At 39.6% G+C, this 26,880-nt stretch overlaps 2 protein-coding genes across 2 annotated transcripts; both read right to left on the bottom strand.

Annotated features, from left to right (window-relative positions):
- Positions 1 to 4: 4 nt before the first annotated feature.
- On the bottom strand, positions 5 to 6,508 carry LOC134643343 (trans-L-3-hydroxyproline dehydratase). The gene is made up of 7 exons (XM_063495662.1): positions 6,385 to 6,508; positions 4,047 to 4,531; positions 3,805 to 3,974; positions 3,248 to 3,370; positions 2,057 to 2,194; positions 723 to 844; positions 5 to 335 (listed from the first exon to the last, which is right to left on the bottom strand). The coding sequence occupies exons 2-7, from the start codon at positions 4,522 to 4,524 to the stop codon at positions 332 to 334; spliced, it is 1,035 nt and encodes a 344-aa protein (XP_063351732.1). The 5' UTR covers positions 4,525 to 4,531; positions 6,385 to 6,508; the 3' UTR covers positions 5 to 331.
- Positions 6,509 to 7,614: 1,106 nt separating this feature from the next.
- Positions 7,615 to 26,633, bottom strand: LOC134643069 (potassium voltage-gated channel subfamily H member 5-like). Its single transcript, XM_063495274.1, has 12 exons — positions 26,528 to 26,633; positions 25,028 to 25,151; positions 24,652 to 24,758; positions 24,376 to 24,504; positions 22,192 to 22,307; positions 21,700 to 22,092; positions 21,492 to 21,581; positions 19,009 to 19,438; positions 14,160 to 14,359; positions 12,931 to 13,183; positions 12,546 to 12,742; positions 7,615 to 9,767 (listed from the first exon to the last, which is right to left on the bottom strand). The coding sequence occupies exons 1-12, from the start codon at positions 26,598 to 26,600 to the stop codon at positions 8,697 to 8,699; spliced, it is 3,183 nt and encodes a 1,060-aa protein (XP_063351344.1). The 5' UTR covers positions 26,601 to 26,633; the 3' UTR covers positions 7,615 to 8,696.
- Positions 26,634 to 26,880: the final 247 nt, after the last annotated feature.

The following is a 26,880-nucleotide window of genomic DNA, read 5'->3' as shown; positions in this document are numbered from 1 at the left end:
CTTTTTACATTCAGTCATACATGATAACATAGTTATTTATGTTTATTATCATATACAATCAAAGTTCACTATCAAGAATATTTTAGTAGATATCTGAATGGCAGTACACTTCCTTTTAGCTGTTCTTCAGATTTTATCTTTAATTATAACCATCCATCCATTTTCTACTGCTTATCTGGGGCAGGGTCTAAGCAAAGCAAAGAAACACAGACCTTCCTCTCTCTAACCCCTCTTCCACTCCCTTGGGGGGGATGCCGAGGTGTTACCAAGCCAGATGAGACACTCAGCATGTCCCAAGTCCGCCCCAGAAGTTTGACGTGGCTGAAACACCTCACCTAGGAGGAACCCAGGAGGGATCTTGGTCAGATGCCTGAATCAACTCAACGGATGTGGAAGAGTACCAGTGACTGAGCTCCTCGCAGTCTCTAAGAGTTAGTTATGTACTTTGCTAATCTATTAAATATAATTTAGGACAATTTAAAGATTCACAAGATGTATAATAGTTTTTGTTTTTCTTAAAACAGGTAAGGAAAACTATTTCTTCATTTACTACTCGGGTAAAGCAGGCCACCAAGGTCTTATTTTCTTCATTACAGATCCAAGTCTTGGTCACCTAAAAGATTTTCTATTCATAAAATGTGTTTTTGTCTTATTAAAAACCACCATATAACCTTTTTTTATTTTATTTGTTTTTGTATAGAAAACCTATACGTCTTGCTTACTTCAGCAGGAAACCATGTGTCAGCTTGTCATCTGCCTCCTGCACAAAGCGTGAAACTCCGGTGTAAAAAGCTCTGCCAGCAACTTCCACCACTACAGCCTTGAAGTCTCCACACTTGGTCTCCTGAGCATTAAGACAGAAACACAATAAATGCTTCAGATCATTCTATGATGAGCTGATTCAAAAGAATAATTCAATTCATATTTATTTATATAGCACCAAATCACAACAACGGTCACCTCAAGGCACTTTATATTGTAAGCTAAAGACCCTACAATAATACAACATCTTGTATGTGAGGCGAAGGATTTTAAATTTGATTTTAAATTAACAGGGAGCCAATGTAGAGAAAACAGTCTGGGAGAAATATGCTTTCTCTGTAGTTACTCTCGCTGCAGCATTTTAGATCAACTGAAGGCTTTTCAGGACATCCTGATAATAACCATGTTGTAGAAGTAGGAAATTGGAGATCATCCAGGTCCTGCAGTTTTATTAATTGGTATGTTCTCTGGCTTCATGGACAGATAAAGTTAGGTATCATCTGCATAGCAGTGAAAATGTATGCTATGCCTTGAATTGATTTAACACTTGTGTGAAGATTAATCTCCATTTACATGAACAAACTGTAATCTCAAAACAAACTGGAGATATGATTCAAACTGCTGCAGTGCAGTACCTTTAATACCTGCAGCATCCTCTAATTACTGTAATAAAATCTTGTGGTCCATTGTCAGAAACCATAAGAAGATCATTTGTAACCTTCACTAAAGCTGTCTCTGTGCTGTGATGAGGTCTGAAACCTGACTGAAACTAGAAAAAAAACTATTCCTCTGCAGATGATATATGCAATGTGTAATTTTGACAGCAAGTAGTGATTTGTTTGCTGTCAGTCCACACATCAGCGCGCTGCGTTTTGATGTAAATTTTTTTCCTCGGCTTAAAACAGCCAAACCTGAGAAACCCGGAGCATCTGCTTCATGGTGACTTCACTCTAAAACATTTAAATACAGGATTTCAAATCAGTATTTTAGAAACTGTCAACCTGAGGAGCCAAACAAAGCGATGTTATATTAAATTGCACCAAAATGTTCCACTACACTCAGGATTAAGTATTATTAACTGTATTACTGTTTAGAAACAAAACACACAATACATGTGTTCTTTTTAACTTAGATTAATCCTGCACATTTCAATACATCGTAAATCCACTGCGCCATAACGTCTAAATATTTACTTATTCTTTTGGTCTTTTTACAAAATGCACTTCTTTCGTTTCCCACTCTTTGAACAAGAGGCGATCACCCTTATTTCACAAGAGAATAGAAATCGTGATACCTCAACAGCCTTTCCTGTGAACTGGGACCCAGTGGCTCCGCTCTGGAACGTCCTGGTCTGGTTCAGCTGGATGAGACCTTTGTGATACTGAAGAGCTACTCGAGCCGTGACACCAGAACCAGTCGGGCTTCGGTCTACCTGAGAAGCACAGTTTAAACCTCCTATTGCATGAAGTTAAGGTGACACCAATGAACAAAACACAGACCTTTTATTGTCTTTTGTATGATTCCAACACTTGAGCACAAAGAGGATTCTAATAATGGAAGCAAGGACAAAGACTTAAAAAGTGACAACAAATAAAAAATGTCCCCAAACGTGTTTTCTTGCAATATGTCTTGTTTTTCTTTCATATTTCATCTGAACAGTCGCTGTGTTTGTCCATTTCAGTTATGATAAACTCTGCAGACTGCACAAATAAAAGACGATGTGACCACTTTACATATTGCTCATTATTCATTGTAAAAGGCCGATCTCCGGCACTGTCAAACTGCTGGCTGTGAGCACAGTCACAGCTGCTCTTCCTTGGCATTAATGGGTGTAACTTCAGCTAATACAGCTGTTCCAAATTGTAATGTGACTTGTTAAATTTTTTGCCATTGACGTGACCAGCTGTAGCACTTCCTGGAAGCTGCAGCCCTTCGAAGACAAATGTGCTTAAGTGTAATATAACACTTAGAGCTACTTCAGGGTTAGACAGGACTAAAGGCTTTATTTAAAGTTGGATGTGGCTTCAGGGCCTAAACAAAACAAACAAAAAAAGGTGCCTTAAATCCGCATTATTTTTAATGACCAGCAGGGGTACATTCCTCATTTTCCATCAAACTCTGCTGCTTTCTTCTGTCTTATGATCTCTTTAAAGATATTTCTGGTAAGCTTAGGGTTTCAGTCAGTAGTTTAAAGTCTTTTAGTCTTGTTTATTTTTTGTTTTTGTTTTACTCTAATAAAAAAAACGTGGTAGACGCCTCTCACTATAGCGTTACCCACACTCAGGCTTCGGTAACACACCTCAAACTGACATCGTGATAAAGTCCCTGACATGAGTTCAACTCTCATTTTTGTAGCTATTTTTCATTAAAACCTTTGATGGGATTCAAAATTTACTGCTGAGCTAAAGAATAAGTGTTGCAACACAAAAAAAATGTTGCCTATAAAAGTGTTAAATGACAACGGTTTATCCAGGAACTAACATACCTGAGCTTCAGCAAACACACAGATATTGGCGGTGGGTTCAGGGGAGTAATCGTCTTTCCCGTCTGTTAGGATGGTGCCATACAGGAAGGCCAGATCATCGCTGGCTGGATGATGCAACTTCACCTAAAGGACAATAAGAATAAGGGAGAAAAAGAAATCAGTTCACACTGTGGAATATGGTTGGGAGCATCGTGTCCAGATACTTTTGGATGACATCAAGCTGAGAGGTCATGTAATGCTCAGATTTTTTGCTATAAGCTCTACAGGCATGCACTGCATCCCATATAAGTACTACCAGATGTTTCTTGTGGCCTCTAAAAATATCCTGTGCATACATTTGAGCCATAATTCGACAACACCCTAAAAGCAGATGTAATGAATAAAAAAAGAAGCTACCAATTCAAAGCAGCTCTATATAAGATCAGGCTTACTTTTTCCCCTTTTTAAATTAAAGCATGGATTATATAGACTTTTAGATTACTAGAAATTTAGCAAGCGATATTCTCACTGTCTATGTAATATTGCTCAGTTTTTTTAATTTCCTGTCAGCTGATCACCTGAGATTTGACAGCTCTGGTCACAGCTGTGGCTGCATCGACAAGATCCCGAGTCCTGGACTTGGACACATCCAGACCAAACCTCTGGGCATTCACAAAGGCATAAAAGGCTCCTCCGTAGCTGATGTCAACCGTTACTTCACCAAACCCCTCCACCGACACTGTCACATCTGGTAAAAAATATTTAATTAGGCCTGGAGAACATTCAAATACCTGAGAACTATTACAGTCGTTTGTGCTACCTGTAGCAAATGCAAACGCTGGCACGCTGAGAAACCTCACTCCTCCTGTTTTCCCCTCAGAGTACTCAACGAAGGCCTTCACCAGGCCACAGGGACAGTGGATGTTCACTTGTGTCTCTGGCGACTTCGGCTCTTTCACTAGTTTGTAGTCCACAGCGAAGCGTCCCAGTGCGATGACGGCGTGGCCGCACATGGTGCTGTAGCCCTCATTGTGCATGAACAGCACCGCCAGGTCTGCCTCGGGTAACTCGCTGTCCACGATCAGGGCCCCGTACATGTCGTAGTGTCCTCGCGGTTCATACATCAGCACCCTCCTGAGGTGGTCGAGATGTTCCCGGACGTAGCGACGTTTGGAAAGCACGCTGTCGCCTTTGATGTCTGGGTAGCCACTGAGGATGATCCGCAAAGGCTCTCCACCCGTGTGCATGTCGACCACAGACAGCTCGCCTCCCTCGTGAGGTGGGAGCTGCATTTCCATCTGAGCGCTGAGCTCAGAAATCAAAACAATCCATTGAGTTATCAACTCATTTATATTTTTAATACACCTTTTTGATAAATGTAAACACTTTCATGAGAAAACTTTTGAGTCTGCCTGCAAGCTTTGTTTGAAAGTTATCCCTCAAATCAAAACATACATATGGAGTATGGGTAACAAATAAATTTAAAACGATTTATAGCTGGATTTATAGCTCGGTGTCTGGGTCGCGTGTTTAGTTTATAAATGCTAAATTCTGCTTGAAGCCAAATTTGCTGAGTGATAATTCAACTGTAACATTGAGGCCACAAGATCAGCTAAAAAAGTAGGACCTTTGTCAGTTGATACCAGCTTGAAAATTAATATTTGGTATGACCGTCTTTATTCTTCAACACATCCTGAATTCTCTTAAACAACTTTTCATGTCATTTTTTTTTTAGGTAGACTTCAGGAATAGTTCTCCAAGCTTCTTTAAGGACATTCAAAGCTCTTCTTTGGACATTGGCTGCTTTCTGTCCTGTTCTCTGTCAAGATGATCGCGCACTGCTTCAATAATGTTGAAGTCCGGGCTCTGGGGAGGCCAATCCATGACTGATAGTGTTCCATTTTATGTTTTTCTATCCAGGTATTCTTTTAATGCATTTGCAGTGTATTTGGGATCATTGCCATGCAAAAAAATTACACCCACCCTTCCCACTGAGTCCATTTCTGATGAGGGTTCGATGAACAGTAAATGGATCAGCTAAAAGGCCAGATCCAGCACTCTGGTAATGTGTCAGGTCATGTTGGATTTTTTCCATATTACTTAAGTCTTAAGACATGACATCCAGATATCATTCCTCTGCTGTAAATAGATGATGTGACAGACCTAAAAGTCTGTCCACTTGTCCAGTTTTTAAAATTCTTTTTAAAAGAAAATACCGCACACCATGGTGAGCTATGCCAAGTTTTTGGCTAGTAGCTCTGTAAAAATACTATTCTATTTTATAGCTATTAAACTGTGTTATCTTTGGCATTTTTGTAGATTCAGCTAAACAAACAGGGACAAATTGTGTTTTTTGTGACAGTCTGTCAGTAACAAAGTTTGTAAAGATACTATTTAAAGTTGGCTCTTTGTTACTACTGGTTCATGAAGCAGTAGTACAGTAGTAGTAGTAGTAGTGTCCTTTTTATGCTTGAGTGATTCACGTTAAGTGGCTTGACAAACAAAAACATTCCTCATAAAAACGAGTAAAAAGCAGCAAATTGTCCAAAGAAAAAGCTCTGAAAGACCCGAAAGAACTATTGCTCAAGAGAACTTTTAAAAAGTACAAGAATAACTCTTTGGAAGCATAATATGAAGAATGAGGAGGGGTTCAAGACTTTGCTGTATCTTCTATGATCAGTGTGGAAGCTGTTGAGCATCTAACTGCTGTAAATCATGTGTTTATTCATACTTTAGATGAAAACATTCGTTAACATTAAGAAATGTGAGGGTAGATGCAGTAAACAGTAAATATGGAACATGGATTCGCATTAAATTTGACAAAACAGGCACCAAAAGGCGAATGTTGTGCAGGCTGATCTGAGGTCATCGTAAAAAATGATTTATGAGCAACAGTTTTGCTTATATTCGTTTTTGAAAGCAAACAGGGGTTTATAGTGGGAACTTTATTACTATTTTTCTCAATACATGCTGTGCCATGTTATTATTATACAAACTTTTCCCAGTTAAACGTTTGGATGCCTGCAGTAGGTATAACGGAGTGCATGCTGCAGACTCTTCAGCGCAACTCTCCAGTAAAAGGCAGCAAAAACCCAGCGTTGACTTACTCACACAACTGCAAAGAGGAAAAGAACTAAAGCTCTGGTAAGTTTACTTACCTGCTGTGAATTATCTCTGTGCTCAGATCTCAAACTTGTGCAGCCCTCCTACTTTTTTTCTTTTCTTTTCTCTCTGTGTTTCAGTTACACAAAGACACTAAAATGAAACATTAGTGCCACCCGCTGTTCTGGAGGGCTGCACGAAGTTAGTCTTTAAACAGCCTGCTAGTACTGTACACAGTTTTATATTCACACAGACATGCAGACATATGTTTCTCTATATGTTATATAACCCTTTAAAAACAGGCGGAAACTGATTCACAGTGTTTCTGATTAAAGATCGTATCCAGGAGAAGTTTTCTCCCCCCCCCCCCCCCCCCAAAAAAAAATAAATAAATGAATGAATTTTATTTTTAAAATAAAATTTAAAAAAGCGAAAATTCTTACATGTGTATTTATGTTCTGCACAGCAGTTGTAATACTTTAAAATACGACCAGTTTATAAAGGTGTAATTCCCCTGTAATTAAATGCAGTTTCTTCGTATGTTATTTGAAATTACATTGTAATTATATTTAGCCACAAATACTTTAGGTAGGTAGGATAAGAGCGTCTCCTTTCCTCTAAAATAGCTGGAAGTTAGGCAAGTTTATGTCAATCCACAGCATGACCTGCACCTTGAAAAGTCCAGTGTTCTTATAATGTAAGAACGGGAAATACTGTTTGTTATATTGCTAAATTATCAAGAAATTACGCTGTACTTACAGCATAATTTGTGTCTCCTTGACTTGTTATCCCCATCTGGGGACCTACATTTAAGTATTTGCGATCGATCGATCGATCGATCGATCGATCGATCGATCGATCTATCTATCTATCTATCTATCTATCTATCTATCTATCTGTCTGTCTATCTGTCTGTCTGTCTGTCTGTCTGTCTGTCTGTCTGTCTGTCTGTCTGTCTATCTATCTATCTATCTATCTATCTATCTGTCTGTCTATCTGTCTGTCTGTCTGTCTGTCTGTCTGTCTGTCTGTCTGTCTGTCTATCTATCTATCTATCTATCTATCTATCTATGCTTTGTTATAAATAAAAATCATATTTAAAGGAGAAATATGAGAAAGGAGAAAGTCAAGTGTAAATCCACTGTAATCGGTATCCTCCTGTGACTCACCTGGATAAAACAAAACATGTGTGACATGAAACCCGCTTGTGTGTTGCACTTTCCAATTTAAAGGCAGACTTTTGTGTTACATAAGAGAAGAAACTAAACAACAGATGGTGAGCAGGCATTACTTTTCATTACTCATTTCACAGTTGACAGGCTCCCTCGGATGCATGCAAGGTCGTCTCTGAACGTAACATAGAACAGACATACTTAACAGTCACATGCTTGGAACCTTACAGTTCACACAGAATTTGCCCAGTGGTTTTATAATCCACCAAAAAAAATATGAACAAACTGAGTTTAGTGCACTTTCCCTTTAGATATGCATAGTGAACCATCATTTAAATGATTAAAACAGGATATGCAGTACCATTTATCTTACAAAATGGCTAATAAATAGAAATCGTTCAAATTCAGTCTGAGAACAAAGATACCTGAGCAAGATGCAAAGCTACGTGAAGAAAAATTCACAATGAGTCTGCTGCAATAACCTGGTGACATGTTTGCATCCTGAAGGAAAAGAAACCTTTAACAAAAATGTAAAAGTGGAATTATTGCATTGCTGTCCTTTATTTTTACATGCACGGGAAATGAGTTTTTAAATAAGACAATGCATATAGATATATATGTCTATATAACATTAGATTTCATCAAAACAGCTCGCAGTGAGGCTTTGCTATTGTAAGGCACATTTAATTACCTGATAATTAACTCTGAAGGTAGTCGCTCCACTGAGGATGAGCAACAAAAACTCTGGATTTCCCTCCTAAATAAGATAAAGCTGTGTATTTATAATACACTGTGCATGTTGAAATGCTCACTGAGCTTCAGCTTGTCCACAAAATAGAAATGTGAACTTCAAGGTTTTCTACCAAGAAAACAAACAAACAAAAACCCCTCAAAACTGTAAACTGACTTCCAGAAACGTAAAGAACTCCTCCATCTTATTTTCATCAAACTTGCATGTTTTGCCAAGCACCTCATCAAGCATCATTTCCTTTTTGTGCTTGTTGTTCATTACTTGTCCCTGCTTCCTCTCACACACAAGTGTCTCATAAGTTAAAAGCTACAGTATAAGATAAATCCCTGGATTCTTGTGGTGCTAAGGTAACATTTCTGCATGCAATCAAGTATTAAAACTTGTAGTCCAGCAGGACATGCACAATGCTTATCTAATCCTTTATTTTTTTATTAAGTGAGAAAATTTAAAGATCCTCGTCGTCTGTTTTGGGTGAAGCCGGCCTGGAGGCGGTGACCGAGTCTTGACTTTTCCGTCTTGCTTTTGGAGAGGACGCTGGCGGCAGTGAGAGTCTTTTTACCGACAGCAGCCTGAGGATCTCGCTCACCTGAGCCTCGAGCAGCGACAGTCGCCCGCTCAGTATCTGAATGTCTGCTTTCAGCTCCAGCTTGGCCGCGTGGAGCGTCGCTTGAAGCAGTGCTTGTTCAGACAGCGGCTGCACGAATGAGTGTCTGAGGGAGACCTCGGCGTAAACCCCGAGGCTGTGCTCGAATGGATTTCTCTCCATGGGGCTCCGTTCCATCGGGCTTCGCTCGAAGGAGCTTCTTGAATCTCCTGCTCGGTCGATGCGTGGATCGCTCTTTGTGATACCACTGTCGCAGGAGTCGGTTTTGTGCAGGGCGCTTGTTTCCTCACCTGCACTGTTGCTGCCCTCTGTGCTTCCCCTCTCTCCACCTCCCCCTGATTCGTGGTTCTTTTTGGGGGCTGCGATCTGTTCTGAGGACTGCGATCCTTTCGGCCACTCGTCTGCTTTCTGAGTCTGCTTCTCCTGCTCGACAGGAGGACGTGCTGGCTCAGCAGTTGTGGCATTTCTAAACTTTGCCCAGCCTCTCACACCTCTGCCGCTCCCTGCGTTACCCTCTCCACCTGCACCACTGCTCTGACCAAACCGGCTCTCTGGACAAGGCTTTGATGCAGACCCCACCGCCTCCATTGTGCACCTTTGCTCTGACTTTTCGGGCATGTTGCAACTGTTCCCCCCTCCTGCTGAGGTGTTCTCCTGCCGCTGCTGAGGAGATGCTGAGTGACTGGGCTGAGTGTAAGAGTTTGAGTCAGTGTGGTGCTGGGGGTGCTGCTGCATCTCCACCTGCACACAGTTGTGATCTAAGTAAGTGTTGGACTCTCCTGTTTGAGAGTCTCTGTGCTGTCTGAACTTCTGGAACAGCTTGCGAACCGGGTGGTCTTCGGGAATGGACAGAGTCACGTCACTCTGATGCGCCTGCTCCCTCTTCACATCGGCAATCTTCCTGAAGATGACCTGCCAGAGGGAGAGTGCATGCATGAGGACACCAATACAGGACAGACTGTAAATTGTAACTTACAGTATGCAGGCTCTAGTGCTCGACCTGGATGAAGCAAGTTGTACAATGTCCGTATAATGCAGCTTCAAAGCAAGGACAGCTGCCTGCAGCTGTTCTGAATGCTGAAATATTTATGAGCTGAAAGCACCAATGCACAAGGGAAACCGTTAATGGAGCAACAAGTCAATAATGGAGGACAATTTAGGCTCTGAGTCTTTCCTGAATTCCCTCTGAAGACAAAGAAAAGAAATGTCAATAAACTCCAAGCGTCTCACTGCCTTCCGATACCACTCTGGTAGAAACTTTCAGTGCTGGTGTACCTGAGAAGTTAATCTGTGAAACACTTACCCCCATGAATCCCAGGTTAAAGCCCACTGTGTACAAAGCTCCCACTCAGTTATTTCGACTGATATATTAATAGTTTAATAGTTAGCATCAACTTCTTTAATAACGTTTTTAGATTAATCTGAAACTGACTAGTTTAGATGATTAGAAATAGATAGATTAGAAAACCAATGTAGAAGACAGCTACTAATGGGCTCAGCTGCCCATAAGTAATCTACAAAATGTCTAGGACCTGTTATGTTATTAAACATGCAAAGAAGTCTTAAGTCACTGCTTATTTCTTTATATTTTGCTTTAAAGAAGTCAGACTGCCTTATTATTATTTTTTTAAAGTGCTCTTGAGCAGTGTCTCTCCAGGCTTGGCTGCTTGTTTACTCATTTTCAGTCTAGTACTTGTACACAGGATGTTAAGCCACTTTAACAATGTCCTATGAATCATTCATGTTAAGACCTGACAAAGGACCAGAGAAAGGAGAGATGCATCTGGCCCTTCAATGTTCACTGAAGCCTCCTCAGAAATGGCCTCAGTGGAAGAGTGTTTGTCAAGGAGCCATTCTCAAGGAAGTAAAACTGAGGCTGAGGTATGCCAAATTACACAAGGACTGTGCTGAAAGTCAGTGGCAATGGTCCCAAACACACTGCCAATGCAGTAAAAACATACCTGGATAGACAAAACACACCATCAAACACTATCAGCATGGATTGGCCTCCCCAGAGGCCCGCACTTCAACATTATTGAAGCAGTGTGGGATCATTTTGACAGAAAACTGAACAAAAGGCAGCCAAAATCCAAAGAAGAGCTTTGAATTTCCTTCAAGAAGCCTGGAGACTGAAGACTACTTAAGAAATAACAAGAAAGCTTGTCTGAGAGAGGCTGTGTTGAAGAATAAAGGTGGTCATACCAAATACTGTTTTTAAAACTCATTAGGAATTGTACACACTCTGTTTTTGCCTCATATACTGTATACTGTCCGTGTATGTTTGCACAGGTTTCAATAAACCACTGCACCTATTTCCCATTTTCCTAACAAAATATAAAGAAATGAAGAGGGCTTGAGACTTTTGCAAAGTCCAAATACCTGCCATGAATCTCTTAACATGCAGCTGTGATTTGACTCAAAACTGTGCCAATTAATATTTACAACACAGCACTTCCAATAATTGCTCAAACATTCTTAAAAGGCCAGTCTGCTTTGTTACAGCCAGAGTTTGAGCTGTTATGAGTCTGTTTAATTCCTTCAAAAATTTTTTGTTTTTTGTTTGAGAACAACTTTTTTAAACCTACATCCTCAAAAGTATTTCATACATCCCAGTCCTGAACAAAGAACACAACAGACTACGTGACTTGACGCGATATGAACATCCATTAAGAACTTAAAAGATAGTATTACAGCAGAATGTATAAGAAACCTACTCTTGTGGCTGGAAAGCAAAGCATCTCAGCGCTGTAGTGGGATCAATATGTGTAGCCAGGAGAACCTTTATGAAATATTAGAGCCTTAGTTTGGACCGGCTAATTGTTCGGAATAGCTTTGCACTAATTTTTTGTCACTGTCCTTTTTACAGATTGGGGAAATCTGAATGGAGACAGTGTGCATGTGCAGATTTATTTACATTTATCCTCTTCACATTTGAGCTGTTCACTCTCAGTTTGTAATTTGATAAAAAGGCTTTCTGAGCGGTCGATACAAAGACAGTGTGATATGTATATATATATACAATCCATTTACCATTACACACTTTATGGAAAACTGTATACAACTCTGCATCGCACTCAGGTATTCCATACTGCCTAGCTCAAGGCCACAGCACATGTTGTATGAATGAAGTCTCATCTGCAAAGAAGGGATTTGATTCTAATTTTTGTCTGTGATTTACTGCTGGCACAAACACCTTTTCTTTCTCTATTTGTCCTTTTATTTTAAATTTAATGATCATTTAAGTACTAGATACACATATAGATACGTGTGTTTAGCATAGCCACGGCAAGACGTTGTTGCAAAATGCTTTGCAATCCAAACAAAATAAGGAAAAGTTTTTTTTATTCATACTGTCAGTTGGTGAAAAGTTATGGCTAGAGATGTTCCTGTGTACCATGTTTGGTTGCTCAGCTCTTGATTATGTAGGAGTTTGTAGATGGAGAGTTTATGTTGTAAAGAAGCAGGTTTGGTTGCATTGCATTTGTTGTAGATTGTAAAGACTGATTCACTTGCAGTCCATTACACCTTGGTCATTTTAGTAGTGTAATGTACCATGTTGAAGTCCAGCTGGGTGGGAGCTGTGCACCCTGTTATCCCTTTTGCCTATGACAACAAAATGCAATCAGCAATCCCTTGCTTTAAGCTGACACTAACACCCTTTACTAAAAGACAGGACAGTGAAAGTTTTACCCGTTTTCGCAGATTACAGGTGAGGATGAGGTTGCGGGAGAAAGAGTTGGCGAATGCGGTGTAAAACTCCAGCACCCGCATCAGAGCCTCTCTCCGGATGACGTGCAGGTCGCAGTACGTCAGAGCACGCACATTCGCACAGGCTCGAGCCAGCGTGGTCTCTTTCCAGAATGCATCTCCAAACACGTCACCTTTACCTGAACAGGGCCAGATATCATATAAACATCTGTTGGCTCAGGTAAATATAAATAAAATGGGATAAAGTCGAACACATATACGTTGTAAAGCATAAAAAGGACTTCAGAAAACTCTGAAACAAACTGCAGAACTGAGAGCAGCAGGTAAAACTTGGCTTGGTCTATTTCACAATCTTGCCCTGGATTACCTAGTATTGCGATGACCTCATCATCTTGGATGACTTCGAGTGAACCCGAGACTACAAAACAGAGCGTATCAACGCTCTCCCCGATGTGGAAGATGAGGTCTCCAGGTGCACAGTGTGTGGTCTGAAACTCCACGGCGAGAGAGCGCAGACAGCCGTCACTTGCCAGGCGAAAAGCTGGATGGTCATTGAACACCTGTCTGTTGAGGTGGACGCAGATGTCTGCACGCATGTCTTTAGGACAGATGGAGAGAACCTGAAAGAAATGGTGAGATTTGTGCAGCAAACACTTAATGCATCATCACTGTAGAACATTAAATATGTAGCACATTTCCGCTGCTCATTTAGCAGATGTATTACTAAACGTTTTAAAAATAGAACTGCAGAGACATGAAAGCTGCTTCTTTAAATAATCTTTAAACTCCAGATGTTGGACCATGTGATCTGATTTACTTCATGAGAACAACAATGGTAATGTTGTTACTGACTGCATGGACTGTAGAAGTTCAGGACCTAAAAGGCAGATATGGGAGGCAGGCAAGATTTAACCAAGGGCATAAACTTTAATTAGGTTGTTGGAAAAGCCAATAAATGAAAACATGAAATCCAAAAGATAAATTCCAAAATGTAAAACCAAACTATATCTATAGGCACATGAGAGAAAGCACATGGGACAGATACACAGATGCTAAAACAAGAACAGAGGGGAAGACAGCACTATATATACACAAAGGGGTAATCAGGGAAATGGACATGGGAGGGTAAAAGCCACAGGTGAAATCAATAAGGACAATGACGCAAGGGAAATAAAACTAAATGCAAGACAGTGTAACCAAATGAGTACTGTAAGCAACAGGAAATAACTAACAAATACAGGGGTTAAACACACACCTACACACTGCAACTTAACACTAACTGAAACTGGCAAAGGCTAGGAAAATTATTTAAGAAACTCATAAAAACTGAAAACAGAAAATCTCTAAAAGAATACCCCCCCAGCAGATGATTAGGGCTTCACAGAGCTGAGATCTCCACAATGTAGTGTCAGTCTGGCATTAAAGGGACAAACAGAAATAGCTGAGGAGCCTAACTTCATAGGACTATCCTAAGATCTCCAACATGCTTCGAATAATCTGACAAGTACTCTGGCAAACTGCATTGGTATGTGTCTGACAAGTAATTGCACATCAGTTTTTGAAAGCACCCCCTGAAACTTTTGCACAGATTTGTACCTTGTCTGTGTCAATGCCCTTCGACATGGCCCAGGTGGAGACGATGAAGTCCATGACCCTCTCGCTCAGACCTTTGGGAACCTGGTAAAGCTTAAGGAAGTCACGCACATTGTTGAGCATCTCGTGGTAGCGATTTGTGTTGGTGTACATCTGCTGGAAGATGGTGGTGACGTTTCCAAAGATTGTGGCATATAGCAGCGCTAAAAGAAAAGACGGAAGAGCAAGAGTTCATTTTATTTATTCGAATCTAATTTGATATGAAACGTTTTCATTCATCCGTCTTCTTCCGCTTATCCGGGACTTCCCTGAACATGACTACCTCTTCCAGCTCATCTGGGGGGACAAGTCATTCTCAAGCTAGCCAAGAGAACTAATCTCTCCTGCAAGAGATAAATGCTTTTAGATAACAAATAATCATATTTATGGGATCACAGTATCCCACTTTCATACCTCAAATTTAGAGATAAATATTGTTGAGGAAACGGCCTATGACAAAACGTTTCAGTGGAATATATGTGTGATTGATGGAGTATTTAGCACACAAAAAATTAAATTTGGATTAAAGATTAAATAATTAATTATGATCTAATCCAAAACTTTATTCCCTTAATTTTTTCCACTTGTCCAATCAAGGGTTAGTATCCCTGCTGTTATAGAGCAAAATTTCGGGTACACCTTGGAGAGGTCACTAGTTTATGATGGGGAAAAACCAGAACATGCTGATATTTAACTGTCCTTTAACTGTTTAAGTGTTTTCCACGCTACCGGCTTCCACACGACCACGTGAAGACTTTTTCCCTCCAAATGACATTCTAGGAACAAACCAGCTCATCTACTTGCCTTTCTAGACCTTCGGGGACTTTTGTGACTTGTCATAAGGTCAAAGGTAATTTTTCCTCCTGATGAAGAGTTAACCTGTAGACCCTGTTCATGCAGAACAGTTGCTCCTCCAGGCCACTCTGAGGGAAATCTTGTTAGAGCTCATCTGCAGTCATATGAAGGCTGAAGTAAGAGTACAGCACCATTAAAGACTCTTCTTTTTTCTTTTTCTTTTGATAATCACCAAATTATGCCATTTGATTATGATTGCTCAAACCTTTGCTTGCCACTCTTTATTACAATCCCCTGATTTATACATGACTAACATGATAATGATAGTGAAAGTGAAATGATGATCATTGATCATTGAATGATCATTGATCATCATCATGATCAATGATGCTGTAATTACATAATCGCTGGTGCACAAATTAAAGTAATTTTAAGATTTCAAAGGTTTTACAGTGATAGAAAAATGAAAACCTGAAAAACAATGTGGATGCCCATCTGACATGATGCTGTATAAGTACTACAAGCATATAATCATTATATGTTGGTTCTACAATAATACAGAACTGTTTGTATTTTACATTTTGGATAAACTCTTTAGTGAATTTTATTTATTTATTTTTAATAATTTTGTTTGTTTTGCTTTGTAATTTACTGACAAGTAAATATACACAGAACAGCACTGCTGACAGTGCAGTTTTCTTAAATACATGCATACATAGCCTGATATACACAATGAGGGATGGGCTAACTCTTTATGATATAATTTCTAATCCACAGTTCCTGGGTAGGAGTGCCGTGCTGCAGTGACCTCAAAGAGTCACTCAGCATCTCTTATTGTGAGGTTTTATCCACTCAACAGGAAAGCTTCATCTCCGGTCACCACAGCAGGATCACAGAGGTTAGGATACATATCTAACGTGATGGCTCATTGTCCACTTACTACACCCGAGCCTGCAGGCAAACTGGCCCTCTCTTCGATTCCTTCTCCACTCAAATAATTACCGTATCTATAGCAGGAGATTTATGCGCCATAATTGAAGCCGACACTGCAGTGTGACTGAATGATCATCGTGATCCAGGCGCCATCAGAATAATGGGTGTTTACTTTCGACTGTACGAAGCTTGAAGCGTGGCTGTCACTTTTTGTGTTCTCACTGGTTTTATTGCATCATTGTACATGCTGTTTTAGAGGGATGGGCCAAAGGTTAGTGCACAAAGGTGAGTGAGGACCAAGGTACTGCAGAGGCACTGAGATTAAAGGTGAAGCTATTACTCTATCTGCAGTGTGTGATGAAAGCAGCAAACAGGCTGGAGTAAAAATAGGCCTTTCTATTTTGGTGAATTGGAACCACAAAAGATTACTAAGATACCAAAGATATAACTTAGGAGCCATTAATGTAGTTACAGTACTGTTCTAGATAGTTTTGAAGTTAGCTAAGGAATATGGCGTGACTTATACGTAGACTTATATAACATAATGCATCATTTCTAAGTTCATGTTACACAAGACTCTCTATAAGCTTCATCCTCATCAATTTGACAGTCGTGTCCCATTAAATACTGAAAGTCACGTAACACAGAGAATGTAAAGAAAAAAATATCTGTATTTGCTGAAAATTTTAAAGGTAATTCGGGAATAAATGAAGTCTTTAACTTTGACTTTCTTCATGACGTTTCTACTGACCATGAGAAATACAGAAGAATGCAATGATATTTATTCCCTGCATTGAAAAAACACGACTGACTGAATTAACATGCAATACTTTTCTGATGTGACGACCGGCCCTCAGACAGACATTCACAGAGCAGGCTGTGATGGGCGCTGAACATGTCACTTTTGATTATTGACAAAGCCGAAACTCAGAGTGGTTCAAGCACCGAGGCTGCAGCTAAACGTGAAACCATGACCAGAATGAAAAGAGGAAAATGTTGTCTGTGGATCATTTAGCTCTATAAGGTATAAATACTTACTTCACTTTCTGAATATTGAATTCTGTCATTATCGAAATGTGATTTTAAATAATAATTAACTGTCAGTTTGGTCAGTTAGGGTGGCAGGTACAGATAGACAACCTATTTACATCCCTGATTTAGAGCATGCTTCCAGGCCTTTAGGAAGAGATTTTCTACTGAAAATGTTTTTTAATGTTTTAAATGGATGTCTAGTTGATGTTTCTGTGACGCTAATACACACACCAGCCAATCACATGACACCAGCTCAGTGCATTTAGGCATGTAGTCATGGTCAATTTGATGTGCTGAAGTTCAAACTGAGCATCAGGATGGGGAAGAGAGGCGATTTAAGTGAACGTGGTGTGGTTATTGGTGCCAGACGAGCTGGTCTGAGTTTTCCAGAAACTGCTGATATAGTGGGATTTTCTCGTTCAAACATCTCTAGAGTTTACAGAGAATGGTTTGAAAAAGAGAAAAAATCCAATGAGCGACAGTTCTCTGGGTGAAAATGAAAATTTTCAGGGCACACTTTGAGCCGCTCAGTCTACATGAGTATTGTTGCTGACCATGTCCATCCCTTTAGGAACACAGTGCACCCATCTTCCTGTAGGATAACACATCCTGTCACAAAGCTCAAATCATCTGAAACTGATTTCTTGAACATGACAATGAGTTCACTGTACTCATAGCCACCATATCTCAATCCACTAGAGCAGCGGTCCTCAACCCCCGGGCCACGGACCGGTACCGGTCTGTGAGTCGTTTAGTACCGGGCCACGAGAGTTGAGGCTCGGGTGTGAAATGTATGGTTTTCAGGGTTTTTATCGTTTTTTAGCGTTATTTTGTTATCGTTTTTATTGTTAACTCAGTTTTCCTGGGTCTTTTCACGTGTGTTATGAATAAATCTTCTTTTTTTTGGTACCGGTACTAGTTTTATTTTGTTGTATTTATCCGCGACACCTTAAAGGCCGGTCCGTGAAAATATTGTCGGGCATAAACCGGTCCATAGCGCAAAAAAGGTTGAGGACCGCTGCACTAGAGCACCTTTGTTATATGGTGTAATGGGATGTTCAGGTGTCAAATCTGCAGCAACTGTGTGACTGTGCTATCACGTCAGTATGGAACAAAATCTCAGAGGAATGTTTCCAGCGCTTTGTTGAATCTATTGCTTGAAAAATTAAAGCAGTTCTGAAGGAAAACAGGGGCCCAGCTCAGTCCTAGCAAAGTATTCCTTAATAGTGTCCACTGAGGATATGCACATTAAAAGGTTATCATGCAACATAATAAAGGAAGTTGCAATAAATAAAGGTAAATGGTTCAAAAATATTTTGTGAAAACTAGAAATTCAACTGATTTGCAATGTTTCACTTTCACTTTGTTGAAAATGTAAAAATGTAAAAAGAGACAGCAAAGTCAACTCTGCCATGAAATTTTTCAATAGTGGGTACATAAATATATTAGTGTCTAAGCAAAGTCATCTCTAAATACATCAATAATGCTAGACACTATGTTAACTATGGGTAAAAGCAGCCATGTATTGATCACAGTGTGCTGGGACTTAATATCCTGCACAGATCCTCCTCATGTTTTAGAACATACGTACCATATGTTGCTTTACTGGCAGCTGGTAAATAGCCAGCAGGACTGTGGAGAGCACGTTATCTTGACTAGCGTGCAAGTAAGTGTAACCAGACTGTTTCATCTCCTGCAAGGTTCAACTAGCATATTATGAAAGGATGAATGCACGAATGACATCAAAGTATGTATGCTTTGTTTAGTGTGGAGTGATGGGGAGACAGGGCTATTTTTGTTGTTACAGAGCTGTTGTTCTGGTAAACTTCACCCACAAATGATGCTACTGAATATGGTTTAAACATCCTTTCCCAGCTCCAAGTACAGTTTAAAACTCATGGATTGTTCCATTATATGGCTGTATTACTCTATCACATTGTGGCTGCTAGTTAAATGTTTCCTGTGCCATTTTCAAAGGTTTTGTGAAACCTTTGGAGAAACTGTTAAATGTGATGCATGTTGGAAATACAGTGTGTGGTGACTGGGTACTCACAGCCCACCATCATCATAGCCACGGAGAAAATCTTCTCGCCATCTGTTGTTGGAGCAATGTTACCAAATCCAATGGTGGTCAGGCTAGTCATGGTGAAGTAGAGAGAAGAAATGTACAGCGTGTCCTTGTTAGGACCTCCTTCCCACCGGCCATTACCGCTAGTGTTGTAGCGGTAAGGAGTTCCAATACTCAGTGCCAACTGGTAGAGCCAGCTGTCTGTCTTAATGGTGTTGGTGGTCTCATCAATGACCTCGTGGTCCCCAATGCTGTACCAAATGCAGGCAAGCCAGTGAGCCACCAGGCCGAAGACACACACCAGCAGGACCAGGACTGCAGCTCCATACTCCAGGTAGTGGTCCAGTTTTCGGGCTACGCGGCCCAGACGGAGCAGGCGGATGACTTTAAGGGAACTGAAGAGACTGCTGAGACCCTACAGAGAAAGAAAGTGAAAATGTGAACCAGATATGCAGAATAACAGATACATTTGTGATATATTTAAGCTACTTTTTGGAACTGCTTAACACAGTGGCAAATACATTGTACATCAGATGAAAGCTGCATTAGATATCTTATCTTATGTTAAAATTTTACACTGGTTTTCATTTCATGATTAAAATGATATCACTTTAAGCGAAGAAAATATCTGTCAAGTCAATAAAACAAGTTTAGAATGTGTAAAATCATTAAGAACAGAGGATTCATGTGACTGGTGGAAGACAGTCAGAGAGAGTATGGCAACTTAAAGAGGTGCGCTTTGAGATGGAACTCCAGAGCTTAGGAGCAGAGCATCTGAAAGCTCACATTGTATTCAGTTGAGGGGAAGGGAGAGTGAGATGGAAGGAAGAAGAGTGCAAATAGGTGTGTTGATGTGCAGAAGTTTAGAGTGGTACTGCAGAGCAATGTTGTGGTCTCAAAGGTGATGAGCAGAATGTTGATATCAATATGATATGATATTAGCCAAAGAAGCTGCTGATGGGCCTGTATCTTGTGACTAATGGAGGCAGTTCTGGTAATGATCTGAGCACCAGGAAGAGAGAAGACCTGAGAAGAGTTGTCAATAGGGAGAGAAACACTTACATTTACATACGGTGGATTGGTGTTAGTGAGGTAAACCTTGGTTTTATCACTGTTCGATTTGATAAAGTTTACAGGAGTACCAGGATTTGATTTCCTGGAGGCAAACACAGAGAGCAGTGGTACGAAAAGTGGTGGGACATTTGGTGCACCGGCAGAGCTGCATGTCATCAGCATAACATTGGAAACTGATATTAAATCTGTGGAAGAGATGGCCATGAGGAAGTAGACAGATGATAAATAAAAGAGGCTCCAGGACAGATCCCTGTGGGATGCCAGTGAAATTTAACATTTTTGAGTTGAAAGAACGGAGTGCGACTGGAGTTGTTACATTTTGTTGTACAAAGAGATGTTACATTTGTCCATATGCAAAAAACCCCCAAGTATGTCTCCTTAAAGGGTGAATATTTTTCATTGCTAAAATTGGAAAAATCATGTTACTGCTTGGTTTTGTTCTCGGGAGTCATGATTTGTTTTGGCCGCTTTTACATATTATTACAACACTGATATTGTAAAATAAAATATTTACATACAGTTGAATACAGTTACAATTACATACAGTTATTTAAATTAGAATGAGTCTTATTTTGGCTCTCTCCTAATGTAAAATCAGATCATGTATATAAGATGAATGAATGAAGTCATCGTGATATCACCTACCGGTTAGTGGACTGATGTTTTGAAGCCTTGAGTTTACCAGTTTAGCTGACACCACCTTGTTTTTTAAAAACTTTAATGTGATGAGTAAAGGGTAGGTATAAAAAAAATAAGGGCCATATGGAGGTTTTGCAGTCAGGTGACCAATAACCACGTGACATTAACTTGTCCACGATTTTAAACATGTGACAGTCATGGTGGTGATGTAGAATCAAGTGAAGAAGGCCACAGTAACGCAAGTGTAGATACTGGTCAAAAACCATATAGGAACCACTGCTGATGAAGGGAAAAATTAGTATTCCCTTACTGGTTGTGTGTGGTTGGTCACTCACTTTTACACCTAAGACCATTTTATAATCATCAATAAACCTAACCCATTCATGTCTTTGGATAGTGGGAGGAAGCCCCATCCTCCTCCTGGATTCAAACCCAGGACCTTCTTGCCGTTAGGTCACGGTAAACACTGGATTTTGTAGATATCATTGTTGACAATACTAATGTTCTGGGTGAAAAACTCAAAACAAAGAGCTCAAAGACTCTGCAATGTGATTATTCAGTGTGGTTTTGTCACCATAAGGGATCAATAATATGACCTGATTTCCATCCATTCATCCATCCAATTTCTTCCGCTTATCCAATTCAAGGTCGCGGGGCGGGGGGGCTGGAGCCTATCCAAACTGTCATAGAGCAAGAGGCATGGTACAAACCATATTTATCACAGCATATTTAAAGAAATACAGAAATTTACTTACTGGGAGAACGGAGTCTTCAGTCCGTGTGCTATTTCTGTGGAAATGTGACTCATGAAGATGACCCGTGGAAGAGGCATGTGTGAGGATATCCTACATTAAAAAAAGAACAGTAAAGCAGAAACATTTTAATGTCTACGTGGAAAGACATACCATTGTCTGAGCAATTAATCCTGCATTAAAAGAAATATCTTTATTAAAGTTTACTCACATCATCACCGTTTTCAAAGGCGTTGATGATATCATAGGGCAGGCAGGACAGCAGGTCAATGACAAACCACGTCTTTAGGTAATTCATTCTTATGAGCTTGGCATCTGAAATCACCTCTCCAGCTGGACCCACAAAGGTGGTGTGGAAGTTGAGCACAATGTCAATCAAAAAGATGACATCGACAACACTGTCCACAACCAGCCAGGCCAAGTTGTTCTGCTTGGTCCTGAAGGAAACATTATAGGGTACCATGATGGCAGTGTAGAAGGTGAGGATGAGGATGATCCAGTCCCAAGTGGTCTTGAAAGTGCAGTAGTGGAGGATGATGTGTGGAGGGGTCTTAGGGGCCTCCTGCTTGTACTGAGGGAGAATGTCTGATCCCAGCTGGAGAGCCTTTCATTGAGAGGAAACATTTGTCGTCATGATACAAGAACCTCTAAGCCATATTTAAAAGATACAGATTCTAGAAAGAAAATTCTGGGTCTTGCTCACCTCAGCCAGTCTAGAGGGCTTGTGGCTGACCTCTGACTTATTGAGCGGTGTTAACTGCTGCACCAGGTTTCGATTGTTGGCCAGTGCTCGTGTGAGCCTGGCAAACTTTGTCCACCCTATCCACAGACAGAAACACAGAATGCACAGGAAAACAACATGGCATCCGCCATTATTTAAGAATTAAGAAACATTTAAGAGCATTTAATGTTAACATGTTTACATTTTACTGAAGTTTATGGGAGTATTAGGTGATGTTAATTTTCTTTGTTAAATGGGCAATAGATATCTTTTGACTTGAACTGAATTTTTGCAGTTGGATAATAACACTATCTGCGTTTAGACAGGTTGCCTACTAGCCTTGCTATAACTGTGCACTGCTGTCTGCTACCTGCCACCTGCCACAAGCACGACTGCTCAGCCAAAACAGGAAGAGGAGAGAGCATTTGTTTCCTGCTATATGAAATTAGGAATGTTCACAACACTTTAACACTTGGAAACTTTACCCAGCAAAAGAAAACCTGTTCCACTCCCAGAGGAAGCACAGAAGGAAAAGACAAGTGACAGAAACTGAAGGGAAAATAAAAGTGATCCCAATTTCAATTGACATTATTTCTACAAGATTTATAATAAACAAGTCCCGTGTACTTGCATCTACTAAATCAAGGAATCTCTATGTGCTTGTCTGTTTTCATCTGTTTTGAAAAAGAGTCAAACTTTGAAGGTATCCTGTTACATACACAAACAAGTGTGGCGCCAAATTTGAAGTCAGTTGCATGAGGGGCGGTCTCATTTTCTTTTTGTAATTTTTCCCACAGTGTTTTGTTAGCCAATGAATGGAAATAAACAGGTTTAGGCTCTCATACCTGTTGATTAGTATCACCATTATGTTGGTATTGACAGAATGCACCATTCAGTGCTGTGACATCATGTCTGATCAATTACGTCTCAGAGATGTTGGGGATTATCTTACTAACAAAAATTTGTTTTTGTTTGTTTGTTTGTTTTTTACATTTTTTCCTGCATTTTTGCAATTGTTATGATCTGTCTCTTTTCACATTCTCTTTATGTTTTGAATTTTCATGTACTTCCTTGGTTTCTTATTTTTTGTCTTTTAGTTCTTTGTTACACTTTCTGTATATTATGGTCTATTTGTTTTATTTGTTCCTCCTACTTTCTTGTGTCTATGTGTCCCTGTTTAGTCATAGCTTCTCACTTCCTGTTTTAGTTTGGCAGTTATCTGTCTCCTAAGTCTTGTTACTAGCTTAACTTTTGTCCTCTTGTCTTGTTGTCTTGAATTGATTCAGCTGTGCCTTGTTACCCCTTTGTTTCCACTTTCTCTGATTACCCTGATGTGTATAAATAGTCCTGCCTTTGCTTTCCCCTCAGTCATTGTCTGAGTCTCTATGTTATCTCCCTTGAATGCTCCCTGTTAGTTTTTTTAAATTATTATTTCTACTGGCTCCTTTCTTCAGATTTTTGGTGACTTTATTAATGGACTTTGAATTCAGTTTTTTTGATAACAATCCTAATAAACGGTTAATTACGTCAGTCTCCAGCAACTGCATTTGGATCCACTCTTTAAATGCACCATGCATATTGCACCACTGCAGATTCATGATATAAATAAATCCCGACTTAAAAAATATTTAACTATTTATATATGAATAATAATATAATAGTATATAAAATCAATCTTGAGAAACATGCCACACCCTTTTTTACCTCTGTGAAACAGGATTATTCATACAGCTACCTTCTCCTTGTGCCCTCACTGTCATTTAATTCTGCTTGATGTATGCAAAAAGTCTCTGTGGCACAATTAATCCCCAGGGATATGGCACTGCATAGACTCACAGAGACCACTGTTCACTGACCCGGACACACAACACCTGGACAGTTGTACGTTACACACCAGGAAACTAATGTCTTATAAGTCAAAGCCACTCATGTGCAATCAAAATCTATAACACTCCTTTGTCTTTAATTGTAATGGCTGGACCTTTAGCGATAACTCCAAATGTGAAATTTGAAATTTGAAACATGAAATTTCCCCTTGTGGGACTAATAAAGGTATATCAATCAATCAATCAATCAAAGCTTTCAATGTGAAAATCCCAGAAATACAATGAAATACAGAATACTATCAGGTGGAAATTATTGGTACAGTAACATAAAGTCTCTCACCTCTTGTGGACTCATCGTCAATTGGCTGTTTGAACAGGGTGATGTCTCTGAAGGTGCAGAGGAAAAGCACCACCTTGTCATTTTCATTTCTGATTGGGGCTATCTGCATGTAAAGCCATATTGGTGTTTCTGTGGGAAGCAATCAAAAAACAAAAAGTAAATGACCAGGTATCACTTCTAATCGTGCGTTTCTTTTTCTTTTTTAACATTTATTTCTTAATTCATTTTATTTTTGTTTTTTGTTAAAATCTTGCGATTCAAATTTACAGTACTTACTATTCTTTGTATACAGCAGCACCTCATAGAAATTAGACTCATAGCTGTCAAATGTTTGTTTGATTTTGTCTATCGTATTTTTATCAGTCAGATCACCATACATGAAACTGCAAAATAAGACAAAGAGGGAAGAAAACATAATGAAATGTGAATAACAGATTATGAGTTTCCATAATGTAAGGTTTATATATATATGTTTTTTTATACTTCAGGTTTGACTACTTTCAGGTATTTAGATTAGTTCCCCTTTTGATAAATAAAAAGTAGAGATTCAATATATCAAAAAAACAAGAAAAAAAACACACTAAAATTGTGGATTTAAGCTTCCAGTCAAGCATCAGAAAGAAAGGTGCTGGGTGCTTGAAGAGCATCTTACTTGCATGTGCTGCTCTTGTGCATCACCTCTGCTCTGTGGTATCCAGACAGCTTGCAGAATCCATCATTGCTGTAAACGACTGGCCACTCCAGGATCTGTGCATTTCCCAACAGGAAGCTTGTTTCTGAGACAAAATACAGGAAATTTTAAACACCAAATTACAAATAAAGAAAACATACGTAATAAAACATATGCCTTTTATTATTTATCAAATCGCCATACATTATTAAATCACCATAATGCAAGTTTATATTTACTACTGCATATAATGGAAACAAGATGCAAAAGTCATCCACATTTGGCTACCAGATGAGACGGAGAAAAGAAAAGCTGTTTAGGTTCCACTCATAATGCGAATCAAATATTGATGAAGAGCTGAAAACTTCTTCCACTTTACTGCAGTTTCAGAGCAGTCTGCAGTCTTCTGACAAAAGGGTGACTGAAGTTCTTCCAAATTAAATTGCACACTTGAACTTACTGTACATGTTGTTCATTCTGCGGGCTTTTGTGGTCAGACATTCAGACAATAGAGACTGAATTTCAGATAACCACCACATTACTGAGGTGAAGAGTAAAGTTTACAGACACTGAATCAATGTTGCACCCCTCCATCTACATTTGTAAGAAAAGCCTCTGGGTCTCATGAGAATAATGTCCGATTGCCTGCTGTGCACATAGTACTTTAAATATTTACACCAGTAGTACAGTTACTGGCTGTTTTGCTGACATGCATTTCCTTTCTGGAACATAAAAAAGGTATACAGCAAAACTGCGCTCTACTCTCTGGTATTTGTAGCTAAGAGATAAAGTGCCATAAATCAAATTATACATCCCTGAAAAGAACATTAAGACCTTTAGGATTGGCTGCAAATCCAGTTCTTGTAAAAATGAGACTATATGTTCTCACATTAGCAGAACTTTACTCCTAAATACCACTGAACAAACACCATGCATCAAATCTGGAGCTGCAGATGGCCTAGATTTCATTCGTTTATGAACTTTAGCTTCTGCAACAATGCCCATAAATAAGGAACAACCTCACAAATCCTCAAACAAATGCTTTAAAATCCTCATATTGTGATAATCATAATATATGGTGGTGTAAAATTTCACTCATCACATAAAGAATAATCTTTACTTTTACTTGATAAGTAAGACAATTAATTAGTGTTTTCCTAATTTTTTTCTAGAGCTAATTTAAAAAGCCTCCCATAAGAGCAAACTATAATTTAGACTTTTCATTATTTATCCACATAATTCGGATAATGTGACTGTTTTTTGTTTTCTATATCAGAAGAAATGTGTCAGTCAACTTTCAGGTAAAAAAAATGCTACTTAAAAGAAAGAAAATCAGCAATTGCTGATTCTGCTTCCCAGCAAATGGCACAAAAATAACACACGTCGGTATACTTCAGCATCCCAGTCCTGTGTGGTTCCCTGGCTGAGAAATAAAATCGAAAGCATCACTTATTTCTGTTTCCATTGCAGAGTCAAACTCACCGCTGGACCGCCGGACTATATTCTCCAGGAAAGTGTTCTGTGGAGCCACCAACCCTCTCTTGCCCCCATGCATTATGGAGGTTTCAGGTCAGAGACTCGGCGCTGCTCGGTGGTCGTGCTGGTACTAACTGACCCTTCTCCGTTGTCTGCCCGGCGGGAGCCTGGTCCACCGGAGTCAAGATTGCCACGATGGAGCTCTGTGTATCCGGACTGAGGCTTCAAAAATAAAAGCCTCTTTGTAATCATATGGAGCTGGTCCAGATTTGTGGCCAGCTGGTTGGATGCACAAAGTCATTTGTAATTAATATCCACCGATGCTTACACTGTAGCCACACTAATCTACACTGGCCCAA

This window comes from Pelmatolapia mariae, linkage group LG15, assembly GCF_036321145.2.
Source record: "Pelmatolapia mariae isolate MD_Pm_ZW linkage group LG15, Pm_UMD_F_2, whole genome shotgun sequence".
Taxonomy (NCBI): domain Eukaryota; kingdom Metazoa; phylum Chordata; class Actinopteri; order Cichliformes; family Cichlidae; genus Pelmatolapia; species Pelmatolapia mariae.
Note: the sequence above shows the minus strand (reverse complement) of the source record. Positions and strands in the feature narration are given on the sequence as shown.

Excerpts from the sequence above, each read along its gene's own strand:
- LOC134643343 (XM_063495662.1), bottom strand. The coding sequence starts at position 4,524 with ATGGAAATGCAGCTCCCACCTCACGAGGGAGGCGAGCTGTCTGTGGTC. Across the intron at positions 3,371-3,804 it reads CCAGAGCTGTCAAATCTCAG|GTGAAGTTGCATCATCCAGC; the intron begins GTGATCAGCTGA and ends ATTGTCCTTTAG. Across the intron at positions 2,195-3,247 it reads GTGTGTTTGCTGAAGCTCAG|GTAGACCGAAGCCCGACTGG; the intron begins GTATGTTAGTTC and ends TGTGCTTCTCAG.
- LOC134643069 (XM_063495274.1), bottom strand. The coding sequence starts at position 26,600 with ATGCATGGGGGCAAGAGAGGGTTGGTGGCTCCACAGAACACTTTCCTG. Across the intron at positions 22,093-22,191 it reads AGCCCTCTAGACTGGCTGAG|GCTCTCCAGCTGGGATCAGA; the intron begins GTGAGCAAGACC and ends TCTCAATGAAAG. Across the intron at positions 19,439-21,491 it reads CTGAAGACTCCGTTCTCCCA|GGTCTCAGCAGTCTCTTCAG; the intron begins GTAAGTAAATTT and ends CTTTCTCTGTAG.